The 17,070-nt window shown below is 53.3% G+C and overlaps 2 protein-coding genes across 4 annotated transcripts; one reads left to right on the top strand and one right to left on the bottom strand.

Moving 5' to 3' along the window:
- Nucleotides 1–766: 766 nt before the first annotated feature.
- ATP5PD (ATP synthase peripheral stalk subunit d) lies at nt 767–6,533 on the bottom strand. Of its 2 annotated transcripts, XM_084862675.1 has the most exons (7): nt 5,498–6,428; nt 5,145–5,287; nt 4,172–4,672; nt 3,184–3,280; nt 2,080–2,151; nt 1,088–1,150; nt 767–966 (listed from the first exon to the last, which is right to left on the bottom strand). In XM_084862675.1, exons 3-7 carry the CDS (start codon nt 4,291–4,293, stop codon nt 835–837), a joined length of 486 nt encoding a protein of 161 aa, XP_084718801.1. In that variant the 5' UTR covers nt 4,294–4,672; nt 5,145–5,287; nt 5,498–6,428; the 3' UTR covers nt 767–834. The 2 variants fall into 2 exon arrangements, with proteins under 2 accessions (XP_084718801.1, XP_084718800.1); XM_084862674.1 differs by lacking the exon at nt 5,145–5,287 and having other exon boundaries at nt 4,172–4,302; nt 6,418–6,533.
- Nucleotides 6,534–6,604: 71 nt separating this feature from the next.
- KCTD2 (potassium channel tetramerization domain containing 2) lies at nt 6,605–15,307 on the top strand. 2 transcript variants are annotated; one of them, XM_084862672.1, is made up of 6 exons: nt 6,605–7,084; nt 8,668–8,776; nt 10,543–10,634; nt 12,612–12,707; nt 13,574–13,699; nt 14,350–15,307. In XM_084862672.1, exons 1-6 carry the CDS (start codon nt 6,659–6,661, stop codon nt 14,377–14,379), a joined length of 879 nt encoding a protein of 292 aa, XP_084718798.1. In that variant the 5' UTR covers nt 6,605–6,658; the 3' UTR covers nt 14,380–15,307. The 2 variants fall into 2 exon arrangements, with proteins under 2 accessions (XP_084718798.1, XP_084718799.1); XM_084862673.1 differs by having other exon boundaries at nt 6,607–7,084; nt 12,588–12,707.
- The last annotated feature ends 1,763 nt before the right edge of the window (nt 15,308–17,070 follow it).

Genomic DNA, 17,070 nt, shown 5'->3' with positions numbered 1-17,070 from the left:
CTTACATTGCAGTGAGAGGACAGGAAGTAATTAACAGATGATTCAAAATAGAGGGCGATGGGAAACTACTGAGTAGTCAGAGGCCTCTGGGTAGAGAATAGCAAACTTACCATTGGCAATGTTGTCACCTTCAAAGGACTTTATATATGTTTTTATTGAGTTTAGAGAGGGAAGGGAGAGAGAAACACCAATCAGCTGCCTTTTGCAAGCCCCCTCCTGGGGATGGCACCTGCAACCCCAGCGTGTGCCAATCCAGCCAGGACTTCCAAGGCCTTATTTAATGTCTTGGCTGATACACTACCTACCTCATAGTTGTTTTGGGGAGAAATGAGGTATTTATCTACAGTGATTAGAACAATTCTTAGGACATAGTGTATGCTTTGTAAGTCCTGATCATCATTATTTACTAATTAATATATTAGTTGGCCCTATTATTCAAGGTTTATGTGATAATCTCCTAGCTAGCTGTGAACCCCTGAAGGCTCACATTTCTTCTCTTTCATTTACAAAGAATTCATATTAAAGCTCTTCTAAATCCCAAGCACAGTGCTAAGCCCTGGGGAATAGAAATATGACTAAGGTATAGTGCTGGCACTCAACGAAGAATCTTCTAGATCTTCTGGGATTGAGAGCATATCCTGTCCATTAGACAACTGAACCACATACACCTATAGGCTCACCTTTCCATTTTAACAAAAAGCCTACTTCCTGTGAGGTGCCCCAGAGCTGTGACTACCTCCACTGCAAAGGAGCAAACACACACAGCGCCATCTGATAATCTTTAATGTCCAGAGAGTTCATAACACAAGGACCAGAGCTTCCTCAGACTCAGGTTTATAAACTCTCTACTGGCTTGTGAGGCCAGTAGGGATATTTCTTCTTGTCTAATTTGGTTTCTGGGAAGACTTCATTCAAATCCTCCATGGTCATCTGGTCGAATGGAATTATGTTCTTCATCTTCTCCAGCTGGAAGGAGGGGAAACAGGTGAAGGTAAGGAGGGCTGCAGAGATGCAGAAAAGGAACCCAAGGCAGGTTACTGCCGCTCGGTAGGAGGGGAAACATATCCCCAAGGCCGGTCCTCCTTACCTCTTTCTCGTATTGCTCAATCCTGGACTTTGAGAGAGACACAAACTCAGCACAACTTTTCACCTTTAAAAGAAGGGAGAGATTCTGGTTTGGATCCAAGTCAAAGAGTCCTGACCCTGAGGCCCCCAAGGTCTGAGGAGTCCTGGAGCCAGACCACCGCTGCTTCCTCTGTAGCTGCTGACTCCTGGGGGAGGGGGCTTTGGGAGGCAAACTCCAGCCTAATGCACAAGCAGCCCACGCAGGAGAGGCCGCTTACAATGGCAGAGCCAGGGTTCTGCAGCAAGTGACTCGTCTAGGCAACCTGCAAAATGCCCGTTTCCCAGGTGCTGGGTACCGAAGGGCCGGGACAAGATGCCTGACTCCCTCGCCAGACTTCTCTTTTGCGGAGCCACCTGCACTCCAACCTTCGGCCTTCAGTACTGTCAAGCACATTGGGTAATTTTCCCACCCAATTCCAACTTCTTAATTGTTGGTAACAGCTTTGCTGAGGTGTAATTGCCATACAGTAAAAACGCACATATTTAAAGAATCCACTTGGTCAGTTAAATGCATCCACCGGTGAGACCATCACCACAATCAAGAGAGAGAACACACTGATTAGCCCCCTCCCTCCAATTACCAGGCAACTACAGAGGTTGCATTTTCTAGTTTTATTCCTCCTTTTATTCTCTACTTCAACCTGATGACTAAGAAGAGTCATCAGGAATGAAGAGCATCCTATATAATAAAGATGCAATATGCAAATGTCGTTACGCTGTGAAGTGTGAAGACGGATCACAGATCAGCAGGAGGTGGGGGCAGCGAGCTACAAGTGGCAGTGGAGAGCCACAGGAGGGGGTAGGGCAGCTATGAGGTGGGGGGAGCCCCAGGAAGGGGGGCAGCAGGCGGAGAGCTACTGGAGGGCCCAGTGAGGTAGGTACTGGCGAGTTACTGGCGCACGGAATCGAGCACAGGGCTACTAGTTTTGGAACAGAAGAGTCCCAGCTACTTACATCTTCTTTTTCTTCAGCATCCACCAGGGCAGTGTAATTATCCTGTGGCACAGGCACCTTCAGGGCGTTAAACTGCAAACACAGGCACAGCGAGCCGCCGTTAACACACGCCGCTAATCCTTAGCGATCACATAGAACACAGTCTCCATAACAAGAAAAAGCCAGTATGGAGCTAGGGTGTTGCAGTGGAAAGAACATGGGACAGAGAAAGGGATCTCGGGTTCTTCTGAATCCTGTCACGAACTGGAGACCTTGGACAATCCTTTACTACGATGACCTTCATCTGAGAAGGACAGCTGAACTGGATGACCTCAAAAATGGCCTCTTATCCCTGGCCCGGTAGCTCAGTTGGTTAAAGCGTCATCCCAATAGGCCAAGGTTATGGGTTCGATCCCCGGTCAGGGCACATACAAGAATCAGCTAATGAATGCAGAAATAACTGAAACAACAAATTAATGGTTCTACAAGAAAAAAAAAAAAAAGAGGGGTGGGGTTGGGGGATCTCTTAGAAACTTGTAGCTCTAAAGAAATTCTTATTTCTCTTTTAAGTGAAACCCTAGTGGATTGGGGGAACTAATGTTTGCAGAATGGAGATGGAGATGGTCGCCCTAGGAGATGGCTTAGTGTTATAGCCCCAGCACTCAGCGCTGCACCTGGCACAGAGTAGACCCTTGATAGGTAAACAAGAAATTACAGCTTGTAAATTAGAGTGAAAAAAAGAAAAGAGAAAAAAAAAGAGCAGAGTAGAGAAAGGAGGAAAACAGGGAAAGGGTAGAAAAGATAACAGTTTATTCCAAAGGAGACAGATGGGGGACCAAAAAATAATTCAGGAGGAGGAGTGGAAACCTAACTTGACAGCCCTCGGGCTCCCTGATAAGGCCATACTGTGTGTTTCTTTGGATAAAACCTGTTGAATAAACAGACCTGAATTCTCTGCATGTACCGTTTACCTGCTAGCATGAGACCTCTGGCCACACACACCTCCCCTGAGCTTCCCTCGGGACCTGAGGCTACCACCCCCTTCTTTCCTTGCAGTCACCCCGCGTCCCCCCTCCCCCACCAGCTGCGTCACCAGGCCAGTGCGCTAGCTGCCTGCAGTCTCACCTTCTTCTCAAACTCATCCACCAAGCCGGCCTTCGCCACATTGGCCTTGTAGTAAGCCCAGTCGATGGCAGGAGGTTTCTCGGGGAGAGTAGCCAACCTGCTCACATGGGAGACAAAAGTTAAGATTGTTCTGTGAACAGAAAACTCACACAGTCACTCCCTGCTCCTTATTCCTGCCGCCTGGATGGATCATCACTGTCCTCTAGGAGGGAAAGCACTGGAAGGCAGAAAGGTTCCTTTCATTTGGAAAATACATGGATTTCTTTATCCTTTCAGAAGAGCATCAAAAAGTCACTTGTCGCCCCTAATCACCGTTTCGTTTCCACATTCCATGGAAGTCAAAGCACTCCCTCTGCGAAAGGGGCTGCCCTGGAGAGAACCAAGACGAAGGCGAAGTAACGGCCTGTGCTTGCCGCCTCCCACAACCGTTTCAAAATCACAAGCAGCACACAGAACAGCCAGCATTCAGAACCGCCCGGAAGCTGGCTGAATGGAAGCCCTACGACTAGAGAAGTAAAGAAGGCACAGACACTGCCTCGCTGAGCGGCCTTCTGGGTGCTGTGTACCCCCAGGTGAGCAACAAAGCCAGCCTCAGGCCCAGCTGCATTGAATGACCTCCACCAATCAGTGCAGACCACAACCCCGAGAGGACACACCTGGAGAGCTGCTGAGTATTCTATGACCCTCCCCTGGGGCCGCCCCTAAAATCTCCGCCCTAAAACCCTTAGGATGGAGGGCCCAGCGCCTCCCCCTCCGGGGAGCAAGCCTGTGCCTTTCCCTAACGGTTAGGGGGAAGGGGTTAGGGGTTAGGGCCTAACCCCTAACCCCTTCCCCCTCCGCCCCGCCCCAGGCCCGTTACCATTGGCTCCAAGGGCCTTCCTTCGCCTCTGCAACTTGTTTCCTGAGCCCATTTCTTCTAGGAATTATTGCTTCTACCTCTGCCGTTTACCAAATAACTGTTCTCTTACAACAACACAGGGGGACTGACCTGGAGGTGAGGTTCTCATTCCAGGATTTCAGGGTGTTAGCAATGGCCTTCTGGTTTTTGGGTATGATCTCCCCAAAAGCTACCCAGTCAATGGTTTTTAGAGCAAGTTTTCGCCCAGCCATCTTGAGATCCTGGAAAATAAAACAGGTCAGATCAAAACTGGGCTCTTGGAGAGAATTCTAGGGAGGCCATCTTGGAAACACGCCAGTCTTTCAGAAACAGATCCGCATCCTCCGAGTGCGTGGTGGACGTACTTAACAACTAAAGAAATCGGAATGACTAACTCGGAAAAGGCCAGCGCAGCTCTTCAAATTCAAGGTGTGCAGCTTGACACGTAAATATATTCTTCCCCCTATGCTCCTCCCTCTATTCTCCAACTCCTAACTCATCCTAAAAACCCCGATTCTCTGGTGTTTGTTTTCCATGTACCTTTGGAAATATTGCTGAAGTAACACTCATGCCTTGCATTAAAGTTAAAAATTAAATGCGTTTCCACTCAGACTGTGTTTTATTCGCTGACTCTCCCGTGCTCAGAGCTGACACATACCCCTGTTCCCACCAAGGCTTAAACAGAGCAGACTCTAGACGGGAATCTCGGCTCCTGGGAAGTGAGGGTCTCCTCAGCCCTGCTTACTCAGGAAGCTGGTGAAAGGATCAAATGAAATCGCGCACTTCAATTTCTCTACAGTTTTATACAAACTTAAGAGGCTCTCGAGCCCTCCCTATCAGATGGGCCACACGCCTGCACTCCATACTCCTGTCTGATGTGTCCCGGCGGCAGCGGCACACTGAGTGTGCTGTGGGCAACACCCTCGGCGTGTACGTGAATGTGAGACAAGGAGGAAAGTGATTACAGCCTTTTTGTTTTTAGTAACTCTTCATTGTTGGAAGTATTACATGTCTCCCCTTTCCCCCCAGTGGGCCCCCTCCAGGCCCCCCCGGCCCCCATTGTCTGCAGCCATGGCCCAGGCACATATGTATATGAGGTTCTTGGTTGATTACTTGGCACCCACCACAGCCATTTTTAAATAAGACCGAAGAGAGTAAACAGTCCACTGAAACTCGGTAAGACAAGTGCCAACATCAGGAGGAAGGCTGAAATGTCAAAGGTCTAGGCTAGGGGTGTCGAACTCAGTCAGAGAAGGGGCCAAAATCTAAAATCCAGCCTAAATCGCGGGCCGAATGGTTTACTGAACAGTCATAAACTGACAATGTCATAAACTGACAGCGGAGTGCAGTGATGACAGCGCGGTGCGGGCCACATTGCAAGGCCTGGCGGGCTGGATTTGGCCCGCGGGCCTTGTGTTTGACACATGTGGTCTAGGCCATGGGGTGGGTCACAGGGAGGTGGCAGTGAATCTTCCCCAGATCTTTTTTTTTTTTTTTAATATATATTTTTATTGATTTCAAAGAGGAAGGAAGGGAGAGACAGCAACATCAATGCTGAGAGAGAAACATTGATTGGCTGCCTCCTGCACGCCCCCCACTGGGAATCGAGCCTGCAACCTGGGTATGTGCCCTTGACCAGAATCGAACCCGGGACCCACATTCTAACCACCAACCAGATCTTAAAAAAAAAAAAAGAAACTTGTCCAACACCTGCCGCTTCCCTTCCTTCCCCCTCAGGACTGCCTGCTTGCGGGAATGGAGGGGAGGGGAGGGGAGTTTTAAAGATGCCAGAGGAGCAGCTCCTTAAAGTGACCTTTCCAAGCACCAGGCGCAGGTGGGCTCCGTAAGGGAAGGGATTTCTGTCTCTTATTTGCTGGGGAGTCCCCAGCGCCCAGAACAGACCGTGCACACAGGAGGCGCTCAATGAGGACCTGCTGAAGGGGAACATGAACCTGCACCGGAGGAGCTCCGACCAGGCCACAGCTCGAAGCTGGACCCCTCGGGAGGGAAGGGCGGACGCACCCAGTTGCATTACTATCTTCAGGGGACGCTGCTCCAGCACCCAACCCGGACGTCTAACCTCCGCCGCTCCCGGGGCGCCCGGGCGGGAGCGGGTCCGCGGAGGCGCCTCGGTGAAAGGTGACCGGGTCGCAGCCGGCCCGGCGACCTCTCCCGCGGGGAGGGAAAAGGAAGGAGCGCGGGGCAGAGCGGCTCCAGCTGCACCCGGGCCCGCTTCCAGCGAGGCGCCCGCAGCCCGGCGTCCTCGGCGGCATTGCGACAAGGGTCGGCGCGAGGTTTGGAGGCGAAAGAGCAGAGGAACCCCCTGGGGTCGGACCCTGCGTCCCAACCCGACTCACCTTCACCGACCCCGGCGGCCCACGGTCCACAGAGGAAGCAACGGAAGTGCGTCACCGGAAGGGCCTCCCTCAGCCAACCACTAATCCAGAGGGGCGGGCCTTGCCGCGCAGATTAGCCAATTAAGATGAAGGTTCCTTCGGGAAGTCCCGCCCACAAGGGCGGGCACAGCGCCTCACGGTGCGGATCCCCGGGTGCTGGTTGGGGGCGCTCGCGGCCCTCTCCCCGGCCCCACCCCCGTCGATGGGCCGGCCCGGCTCTCCCTCCGCGAGATGGGCCGGCCCGGCGGCGCGCGGGCAGTGGCGGCGGCGGCGGCCCAAGATGGCGGAGCTGCAACTGGACCCGGCGATGGCCGGGCTGGGAGAGGGAGGTGGGAGCGGGATGGGCGACGGGGGCGGCCCGGGCCGCGGACCTCCCAGCCCTCGCCCCGCCGGCCCCGCCGGCCCCACATCCCGCGGCCACAGCCGCCCGCCCGCCGCCGCCGCGCAGCCGCTCGAGCCGGGTCCCGGACCCCCCGATCGGGCAGGGGGCGCCGGCGCGGCCCGCTGGGTCCGGCTGAACGTGGGCGGCACCTACTTCGTGACCACCAGGCAGACCCTGGGCCGCGAGCCCAAGTCTTTCCTCTGCCGCCTCTGCTGCCAGGAAGACCCGGAGCTGGACTCGGACAAGGTGCGCCCCGCCCTCGGGCGCGCCCTCGGCCTGCAGACCCCCCGCTCCTCCTAGGCTGGCCCCCCGATTCCTGTGGCACCCCCTCGCAGGCGGGCCCCGGGCCTGGACCCCCTCCCTTCCCTCCTCCCTACAAGCTGTAACCCCGGCAGCTCCTCTCGCCCATGCCCCGGCGCACCCCGGGTTTCTCTCTGACCCCACCCTTCTTTCGGTGGCAGCGGCTTGCTCGCCACACCGCCCACCCGCACGCACGGGAACCCCTTCTCCGGATTCCTCGCCACCCCTCATCCCAGCCCCTCGGGTCTGCATGAGTTTCCCCCTGGCTCCCCGTCAGCCCCTCACTGCCGGTGCCAGGTCCGCCCAGAACTGGGTCAGGGTGAGCCAAGGCATCTTTGTCGCTTTCTCAGACTTCCTCTCGGACCCTCTGCCAAGTTGGGTGAAAGCCTGGGTTAGAGGGTGGCTCCACACGGCTGCCATCACATTCCTTTCCCGGGATCACGGCCCCTGAGCGGGGCGCTGGGAGCAGTCGCTGTCTGAGGTCCATCTCTGAGATGAGATGCATTCCTTGGAAGGAGGTTGCCGTTTCCGGTGCCAACCCCAGACCACGGGTTCAGATCCAGGGAAAGGAAAACAGGAATGCTGTTGGGCAAGATGCATCGCTGCTCACCAACAGCGGGAGAGGACCCAAGAGACTTAACTCATTTCCAGTTTGAACTGTTGTTTTTTGTGTGTTTTGTTTTTAACTTGACACATTCAGCCTTTAGTTCCCAGCCTACAGGAATTGATCATTGCCCACATCACCTTGTAGCCCATATACCCCTGCAGCCCGTTACCTGGAAGCAGACTTGGGGCTGGGTAAACATGGGTTGATTTCACTGACCTCTCCTCTAACCAATCTCCGATGGATGGAAACCTGCCCTGCCCTGACTTTAAAGAGATTCCCAAACCCTCGCTTTTAAAGGAATTGTTTTTCATCCACCCTAAGCCTCCCTTATTGCAATAGGTTCTGTTTATTCTTCTCTCTTTTACTGTAGAGATGAGTAGGGTCAGAACTGCTCAGAGCCAAGCCCTGGCAGCGCCCAGCTTCCTCTGGGCACAGAGCTGGGGTGTGTGAGGTGCAGCTGGCACTGCAGACTGCCACTGACGTTGGCCTCGAACCCGGGAGCATTGCCAACTACACAGGTTTTCTTAGAATTAGGAATATGACTCAGGGACAAGAGGGAATTCAGAATGTCCATCTCAAGCAGAGATTTAACCACAGCTATGGCGTTTTTCTTCCTGCCTTTCTTAAAAAAACAACAACAACCACACACACACACAACAATAGCCAGAAAAATTGGTCATTGTGTCCAAGTAAATATTTTAAAAGTTCAAGTAAACACCTACATGATATGACTGTCCATCCGGAACATCTCACCTTAAATTATCTTAAAGTACCAGATACATAAAGCTAGCCTTCCTGCCAGCAGTTCGTGATATGCAAACGTCTAGCAAAACATGCCCTGTCATGCTTTGTGACCAGGTTGGTACCCTGTCCGGACTCCGTCTAAAAGCTCCCCAGCGATAACCCTTGTGTTTGTCTGCAGGATGAGACGGGGGCCTATCTGATTGACAGGGACCCCACCTACTTTGGTCCTATCCTCAACTACCTCCGCCACGGGAAACTCATCATTACCAAGGAGCTGGCCGAAGAAGGTAAGAACGTTTGAACCGGCCATTTCCACACTTGAGGCCGAGTCTGTTTCACAGCTTTGACTTTTGTTTGAGACTTGCATTGCGCTCACGTGCAGGTATAATGAAGGCGTATGAGAGTGAGCAGGGAGCCTCCGTTACTTAGCGGCGTCTGAGCGAATCTTATTTAAGGAAGAATCGTCACGTTCTGCTCGTCCACCTTAACGAGAAGGAGAAGAGGTAGCTCAGCTTTGCCCAGACCTGCAGAACGTTCAGGATCCCTTTTTACGTCTCCTTGTATGCTAGCAGTGAATGTCTGTAGCCTGAAGCAACACATCTCTGATACCTAGTTATTTATATTTTTAATTTTCGTTTGAACTTGCAGCTGTAAAGAAATAATAAAGGCCTGGCCTCATTTCTTTTAAGACTGGCCTCGTGCCTCCTCGTCAGTTTTTGCAGCTGACCTAATTCATTCTCCCATCCATTGTCAGCTTCATCACCAGTGAGTGGCCTCATCCTTTTGTTTTTTAGGGCGTTTAGACTAAGTGGGTCTAGCTGTCTTTGTGAAAGGCTTGGTCTCATCGAAGACCTTCGGTCAAAGACGGGGGCCTGTCCCCGAGCCCCGGGCACCCTGATCGGGAATGTTCTCTGAGTAAGGAAGCCGTAATGGCTGCTGGTTAATTCAGCAGCTGCAGAACACCTCTGTTCTCCCAGGGAAAAGAGCGTGCTCTCTCTTTGTGAACGCCCTCTTTACAAAACAAACGCATTTCCATGCACACAGAAGTAACGGGCATGACACAGCAAATCCCATGCACCCACCATCCGGCTCCCAAATTGCCAACTCGGGTAATCTTGTTTCTTGAAAAGAGGACTCTTAATGCAGTTCTTTTCTAATGCCTTTTCAAAAACTTTTATTTTGAAACAATTTCAAACTAGGAGAAAAGGGCAGGAATGGTACCAAGAACTCCCTTTACCCAGACTCACCAACTTTTAACAATTTTTTTTTATCACGTTTGCATTATCATTCATTCATTCTCTCTCCTCCTCCTGCCTCTCCATCCTCCACCCCTCCCACAGGTTCATTTCTGAACTATTTGAGAATAGATTCTAGACTTCTCCCCTTAATACTTCAATGATATTTCCCAAGAACAAATCTATTCTCTTACATAACCTCAGCATAGTGATCAGATTGAGGGGATTTAATACTGATGAATACTTTTATCTATAGCTTATTTTCCAATTATGTCTACTATTCCAATAATGACCTTTATAGGAATTTCTTTTCCTGGTACAGGATCACATATCCCATGTAGCTGTCCTGTCTGAAGTCTTTGATTTTATGGGGCATGGGATTCTTCCCATTATTGCCTTTTATATTGTTCAAACAATAAGCATTCTGTTAAATTTGGTCCACGTATACTTACACACACAACCCACCCCTGGTCTTGTTTAGGATAAACTGCAAGCTCAGGAGTTATCTGATGCGACCAGTTCCAGGAACTAAGTGGTAGATGGCCAGGGTGTCCTGCAGCTAACGGCAGGCACAGGGGAGTCAGGGAAGGCCGGTCGGAAACTAAAGGTGAGGGAGCGGACAGGCCAGGCCCTTCTGCTTGACTCCCTTCTGTTGGGCAAAGGGGATGGGTGCACCCTAAACAGCAGAGAAGCCTCTCGCAGGCTGAGGGGGAGGCTAGACTGGCATCTGGAAACGGCAGCTCTCGGCAAACACAAACGCCAGCCTTCCCGCCCTCGGGGAGCGCACGGTCTCTGACTGCAGTTTGGCCTTGTTCCAGGTGTGCTGGAAGAGGCAGAGTTCTACAACATCGCTTCTCTCGTGCGGCTGGTGAAGGAAAGGATACGGGACAATGAGAACAGAACTTCCCAAGTAATGGATTTTGAATTTTTAAGGGGAAACTACCTCAAGTGTCTGTCTGTCCGTGTGTCTGGGTGTAGTTAGGAAAGGGTGACTTGCCCTCGGCGCCTGAGGTCTGTGTGGCAGGCTGTCCATCTGCCAGACGGGCAGCATGTACCCCACCAGGCTGTTCAGAACAAAGAAAACAGAGGAGAAGAAATAACAAAGAAAACTCATGTCCCTTTAGAAGAACGGGGAGGCAGCTACTCACCATCTGGCAGTGGGAGGTCCCAGCCCTGCTCTCGGGGGAGAGCATCTGTCTCCCTCCCGGAAAGGCCAGGCCAGGTCCCGCCTGCACCTGCGGGCTGCTCTTTGTCAGGAACAGCCTCACTGTGTGGCCACTGCACGTCGGCTCCTGCAGCCGCCTGAAACCAGTCTCCTGGTGTGGACTTCAGACGCTGCTTGGCCTACTGTGCTCCTGAGAACATAGTATCAAGCTTCTCATTTTATTATGAAGCCTAGATTTTGGCATTAGCTCAGTAGATAACAGTAACAAAAATGAAACACACTTCCCCACCTAGTTTGGGAAGGGAAGACATAGAGCAATGGTCGGCAAACCCATTAGTCCACAGAGCCAAATGTCAATGGTACAACGACTGAAATTTCTTTTGAGAGCCAAAGACCAACTGCACATGGGCACTGTACATGCGCGCCCGCTAGTGGTATTTTGTGGAAGAGCCACACTCAACGGGCCAAAGAGCCGCATGTGGCCCTCGAGCCAAAGTTTGCCGACCACTGACATAGAGCATACTTGGCTTATTTTATGTCATCCATCATGTGTCTTAAGAGGCCACAGTAGCTTCTGTTAGGCCCTTGGGACTCTGACCACGGAGAAGTCCCATACCCTCAAGAAGCTTGGAGTCAAGCAGGAAAAACAGACACCCCCTTTCACGTGTGCAGGCTCTACTTTAAGTACAACTGCAGTACCAGGCAGGGTCAGACTTCGCCATGACTCCGGACTGTCTGTTCTGTGGTGTGACGTGCCTCCTCCCCCATCAAATCCCATCAGACTCCTGTGGCGGAGGCCTTCTTGAGAGCTAATCGGTTGCAACGTAGAATTTTCCTGTGATTAAGAAGAGGGCAGTACATTTCTTTCCACAGTAGTTCCTTGCTCCTCCGGTGTTTGACTTGACAGATCCGTTTTCTGGCTCTGCATGGATTATCTGAATGGAATAACTGACACCTGAGATAAAAAATGAACTTTCTCTCCAGCAGTTTGCAGAGGTGGAAAGAAGGGCGCATTCATTTGGTTTCCATCCAGCTGAGGGCTGAAAGGCTGCTTTCATATCAAAGATGAATTTCCAGTTGGTTTGCAGATTACCAGTGAAATAGGATCTGGTGCCACCAAGCTTTTGCCACCTCTTATCATATTTACAGGCGCCTTTCCCTGGTGTAGAGATTTAAGGGCTTAGATGTTCTGAAAGTTCTAACTCTCTCACCACAGTTCTGGTGGCCGGTCATTAGCATATGAAAGGCGTTTATCACTCAGGAGATTCCCAGGGCTCATTTTTTATTATTGCACGGTCTGCAGCAGAATGTCATGTCTCCCACGGCGACACTCCCTGTCCGCCAGCATGGCAGAGGGTAAAGGTAGCTGGGACGTGTGTATGTGATGGGTTCCTAGTTCATGTTATTCCCATAAGAAGGTGTCACTGCCAATAAACCAAAACATAATCTACATTTTCCACACGTATGTTAGACATGAGCATGTGGCTTTCTTGTCCAAAGTAAGTTTGCTCTATTTTCTGTTTAGGAAAACAGAGGGAATCTAAGAATATAATTCATCCCTCCACACTTGAGGATAATTTTCCCCACTGACTCATCTCCCTGCCCCTGTGTGGTTGGAGAAGTTTTATTGTAAAAGGGGGTAGGTTGGCTGCCAAGAAAACATTCCAAGCAAATCCTTCTCAGCGTTTGTTCTTTTAGCCTCACTGTCCGTGGTTGTCGCAGGGCCCCGTGAAGCACGTGTACCGAGTCCTGCAGTGCCAGGAGGAGGAGCTGACACAGATGGTCTCCACCATGTCTGACGGCTGGAAATTCGAACAGGTATGTTTCCTAAGCGATACAGCCCCAGTGTCTCCCCGGGCGTCCAAATACGGAGCTCCGCAGCCAGGTAGGAGAGAGAAACATCCATGTGAGAGTGCAACATCGATGGCTGCCTCACGCATGCCCGCACCGGGCATGTGCCCCCAACTGGGCATCGAACCAGCAGCCCTTCGGTGCACAAGACAGTGCCCAACCAACTGGGCCACACTGGCCGGGACTCTTATTTTTTTCTCCCCCCAGAGGGATTTTCTTCAGAAATGCGTGTTGACGCATCTAGAATAATTACCTAAAGAAGACTAGGATTCACCAATAGCCCTTCCTTTGCTTGCCCCAAGGTCAGAACTTTATCATCCTCGTTGTGTGTGTCATGGGCAGAGAGAGCATGGTGAGCTGCAGTGATAGGAGAGGAAGGAATCAAACGAATGGTTACCGTCCGCGGCTGTGGATTCTGTTCTTGTAGCTTTTGCCATTAGGTGGCAGAATTGTCCTGTTCATCCACTTCCTTCAAAGCATGGGGGCTGAGCATGAGCAGAATGAATATATTGTCATTTTATTTGGATCCTGACAGCTTTTATGTAGGCCAGTTGAACTGTTACCATAACTTACCTTCTCAGAAGTTCCTTTTTGTGTCTCTGTCATCAGAACAGACATTGGACTTTTCCTCCCACGGACCTCCCACGGCAGAATCAGTTCTGCCCGCGTGTCCTTCTAGTCTTGTCAGGTGTGGGTTGCAAAATGTTGCCGTACTTCCACTCCAGAAGTGTTTCCCCAATTAAAGTCTTTTTTTTAAAAAAATATATTTTATTGATTCTGTGGCACTTCGTGGTGGAAGGTCCCGTGTGTTCAGCATGTCCTTGTTTTCTCAGCTCATCAACATCGGGTCTTCCTATAACTATGGGAACGAGGACCAGGCCGAATTCCTCTGCGTCGTCTCCAGAGAACTAAATAATTCCACCAACGGCATCGTCATAGAGCCGAGCGAGAAGGCGAAGGTAAGAGGCCGCTTCCCCAGTCTGCATGGGACTCCCTTGCTGCCCCAGGGGCCCTGTCTCGTTCCTTCCCCTCCGTTCTCAAGGCAGCTTTGCGGTTCTTCATTGGGTCTTTTGATTATTATAATTTAAATCAAGACTTATGAGCAGTGAGAGGGGCTAGAAAACACACAGAAAAGAGCAGAGAGTTCCCAGCCTCTGTCGAATCAGTGAGAAAGGTTATCGCTCTGATCCCCCAAGGTCGGCATTCTGAACCTCAGCATTCGTGTGCGAAGTCCCATATGTCACCATTATTCTTTGAAACTGTCCTTTCCCTGCCTCAAGAAGAATTAGGTTACCTTTGTGGCTTAAGTTACCGGAAAAATGTTGTACACAGTTGCCTTTTCCCTCCAGTGGGGCCCCTTGAAACCACTTGGAAGGCCCCACATGTGTCCCGACCCGTTCCCTGGAGCGGCGGTCACAGTCTCCAACCAGAGTGCCGGGGGGCGGGAGGGGGGGCGCGAGGGGGGCTCCCATCCTGCCTCGCTTCCCGGGAAACGGATTGGCTGCTGCTCGCCGGGGCCAGTGGGAAGCGGTGGGCCTGCTTAGCAGCTGGGCCTAAGCACTCTGCACCCGGAGTCCACGCCTCAGCCCCCTCCCACTTCCTCTTCCAGATTCTTCAGGAGAGAGGGTCTCGGATGTAAAGGCCAGAATCCTGGACATGGAGAGCCCGGCAGGGCACCTCTGGAAGTCAGACTCACTCCTGTGCAGTGACAGCTCCTGGAAGCAGCGCTGAGCCTGCCCCCCGTGGGGAGTTCTGGTCAGACCGAAGGAGCCGCCCCCACCCACAGGAACCTGAAGACAGACGTGACTTCCGGCTGCAGACACCTTTTCAGAAACCTGCTTTGTGTCCTAGCCAGCGCTATAGCACACCTGTACAACCGCGTCTGGGCTGGGTTCCCAGTGGGGCTGGGCCGGGGAGGGAGAGGAGGGCTGCTCCCGCCGGGCTCTGCTGCAGGAAGGGGAGCAGAGAGGACAGCCCTGAGCTGTGCCCGGCCTTCACCGCAGTGAGGCGAGATGGCGCTGGCACCAGCCGCTCTGTAACCATCTTCCCTCCCCCTTTGCACCGCACACTAACGTAGCAGACGCAGAGGAGTCTAGCTCCCATTTGTGAACTGAACTGAGGGTTTTGGTAAAGGACCGAGTACCCCGCATTCCTATGAACTAAGCCTCTGAGGACAGGAGGATGGGGAGTGCTGCTCGTGTGGGGCGATCGGCTGCTGCCACGTCCAGCTTCGCCCGCCTGTCTCCGGAGCCCGGGCGCCGGGCGGCTGGCCTTCTCGCCAGGAAGAGGGTGGAGGCAGGCGGCATTCTGCACCGGGTGAGACGGACAGATGGGAGCTGTAGGTAGTCGGTGTAACTGCTTCCTCGGCCTTCTCTTACCCTCCCTCGGTCCCTCTTCCTTCCTGACTGTTTAAACTGGGATGAAGGGACTTGGGACCCCTGGTGGCGTGGGGTGCGGATGGCTGTTTCTTTAAGAGTTGCCAAATGCGTCCTGTTCTGGTGTCCAAAGTGTTATTTCTGTGATTGTCTCCTGGAAATGCCTTGACTAACATGTACTATTTGTCTGTGTGTCTCTTGGTCGCTCACTCCGGCAGCCCTGCCCCGCAGCCTTGTCGGCGACCCCCCACCTCCCCGCTGGAGGGTATGCGTTTGCGGGGCAGCCTGAGGGCTCCCTCCCTCACCCTCCCCCCCCCCACTATCACTTCTTTCTGGGGAGCGCCCTGCCCTGGAGGACCGAACGCTGTCTGCCCCGGGGAGCTGAGCTGTGGCCACAGCTTGTACCGACCTCAGCGTTGAGTTTCGGAGCAGCCGTGACTGCCCGGGGCCGGAAGCCTTGTGTTCCCTGATGCCCTGAGCGTGCCAGGTGGGCCTAGACGGGAGGGGGCCTCGCCAACCCCCACCTGTGAGCCCCCGCCAGCCAGGGCTGCTAGCTTCTCCAAAGCTGAGGTCCCCGCAGCTCAGCTGCTTGCTGGGGGCCCGGGGTATAATTTTTGGATGTGACTGGAGACTGTGCCAATGTCTCTTGAGCTTGTGGCCTGCGCATGCCCAGGATTCTCCCTCTGACCCTATTCCCCTGTGTGAAGTAGGATAGACAGACGTGTGTCTGCTGCCAGACGGCCGCACGCCAGCCCGAGGTGCACACTGGCACCTCAGAAGCCTGGCCGGCGCCCAGGGTCTTTACGGCTGTGACGTCGAGGAACTTCTGCCTTCAGTAAAGGCCGTCACCTTCCAGAAAGGGTGTAGGCATCCATCCTGTCATCTGCCGGGGGGAGAGGGGAGTAAATATGTCAGGGAAAAGCCGCTCTGACAGGACGGAGGACTGGAGGGGTCTCTGCACAACTGGGATGAGGAGCCTCAAATGAAAGGAGGGCGGGACGCGCCCCGTGAGACCTGCTTTCCCGGGCCCTGGGCGCGCTGCTGACCAGCCTGGTCCCGGCTCAGGGGCGGCGGAGGCGGGCACGGCCAGCCCCTGGGGTGCCTCTCCTCGCAGAAACCCGCCGCGGCCTGGGACGGACTGCCGAGCCGCTCAGCCCTCCGAGCAGCAGCCTGAGTGACGCTCTTGTCTCCTCGAGGCTGGCTTTCCCCGCTCCCCTCCTGGCAGCCCTTTCAGAGGCTCCATCGCTCCGGAAATCTCAGATCATTTCTTTCTTAAGGTTTCTGGGAAAGTATTTTACCCAAACCCTTCATGAGCCAAGTGGGTGTTTTTCTTAAAAGTCTTCTCCCCCTGGCAGAGTCTGGCTAATCAGAGAGGCCTGGCCACTGGCTTGGGGGTGCCACAGGACCAGTGACCCATCCTCCAGCTTCCCGGCGCTGCCATGGGGAGTGTCTTCCTGCTTCTTCTCTGCCCAGGGCTGTGGCCACAGGCCGTGCGGGCCAGGCCTGGGGAGCAGCCGGTATCCGAGTGGCAGACAGCAGTGGGCTTGCCATGTGCTCAGAGCTGCTCTTTGCCCTTGGCGGTGAGGGGGGCCAGCCCCTCTAGGATGACTTGGTCCCTGCGGTTGTAGCTGATCTCAGGGTGTTGGGAGGAAGGGGCGGCTGCTGAGGGGCAGGGCTGAGAGGACGCCCACACCCTGCAGCGCGGCCTTCGGTCCTGACATCAGGGAGCAGGCCCCCTGTGGGTGGCCTCTGTGGAGTGCTAGGAGAGTGAAATGGTGCGGCCTATCCTTTTCCTTTTGGTCAATAAACACGTGACACGAACTGCTGAACCTGAGACCGTTGGTGTGTGTTTCCCAATATCGGCAGCTCCTGTGTCCACGCACCATCCATGTGTCCACTCAGCTCCTATGTCCACTCACCATCCATATGTCCACTCAGCTCCTGTGTCCACTCAC

This window comes from Pipistrellus hanaki (assembly GCF_964339955.1).
Source record: "Pipistrellus hanaki genome assembly, chromosome: 16".
NCBI lineage: Eukaryota > Metazoa > Chordata > Mammalia > Chiroptera > Vespertilionidae > Pipistrellus > Pipistrellus hanaki.
The sequence above is the reverse complement of the archived record's forward strand: the minus strand, read 5'-3'. Positions and strand labels throughout refer to the sequence as shown.

Excerpts from the sequence above, each read along its gene's own strand:
- KCTD2 (XM_084862673.1), top strand. The coding sequence starts at position 6,659 with ATGGGCCGGCCCGGCTCTCCCTCCGCGAGATGGGCCGGCCCGGCGGCG. Across the intron at positions 7,085-8,667 it reads CGGAGCTGGACTCGGACAAG|GATGAGACGGGGGCCTATCT; the intron begins GTGCGCCCCGCC and ends GTTTGTCTGCAG. Across the intron at positions 12,708-13,573 it reads ACGGCTGGAAATTCGAACAG|CTCATCAACATCGGGTCTTC; the intron begins GTATGTTTCCTA and ends TTGTTTTCTCAG.
- ATP5PD (XM_084862674.1), bottom strand. The coding sequence starts at position 4,293 with ATGGCTGGGCGAAAACTTGCTCTAAAAACCATTGACTGGGTAGCTTTT. Across the intron at positions 3,281-4,171 it reads AATGAGAACCTCACCTCCAG|GTTGGCTACTCTCCCCGAGA; the intron begins GTCAGTCCCCCT and ends CCATGTGAGCAG. Across the intron at positions 2,152-3,183 it reads TGGATGAGTTTGAGAAGAAG|TTTAACGCCCTGAAGGTGCC; the intron begins GTGAGACTGCAG and ends CTGTGTTTGCAG.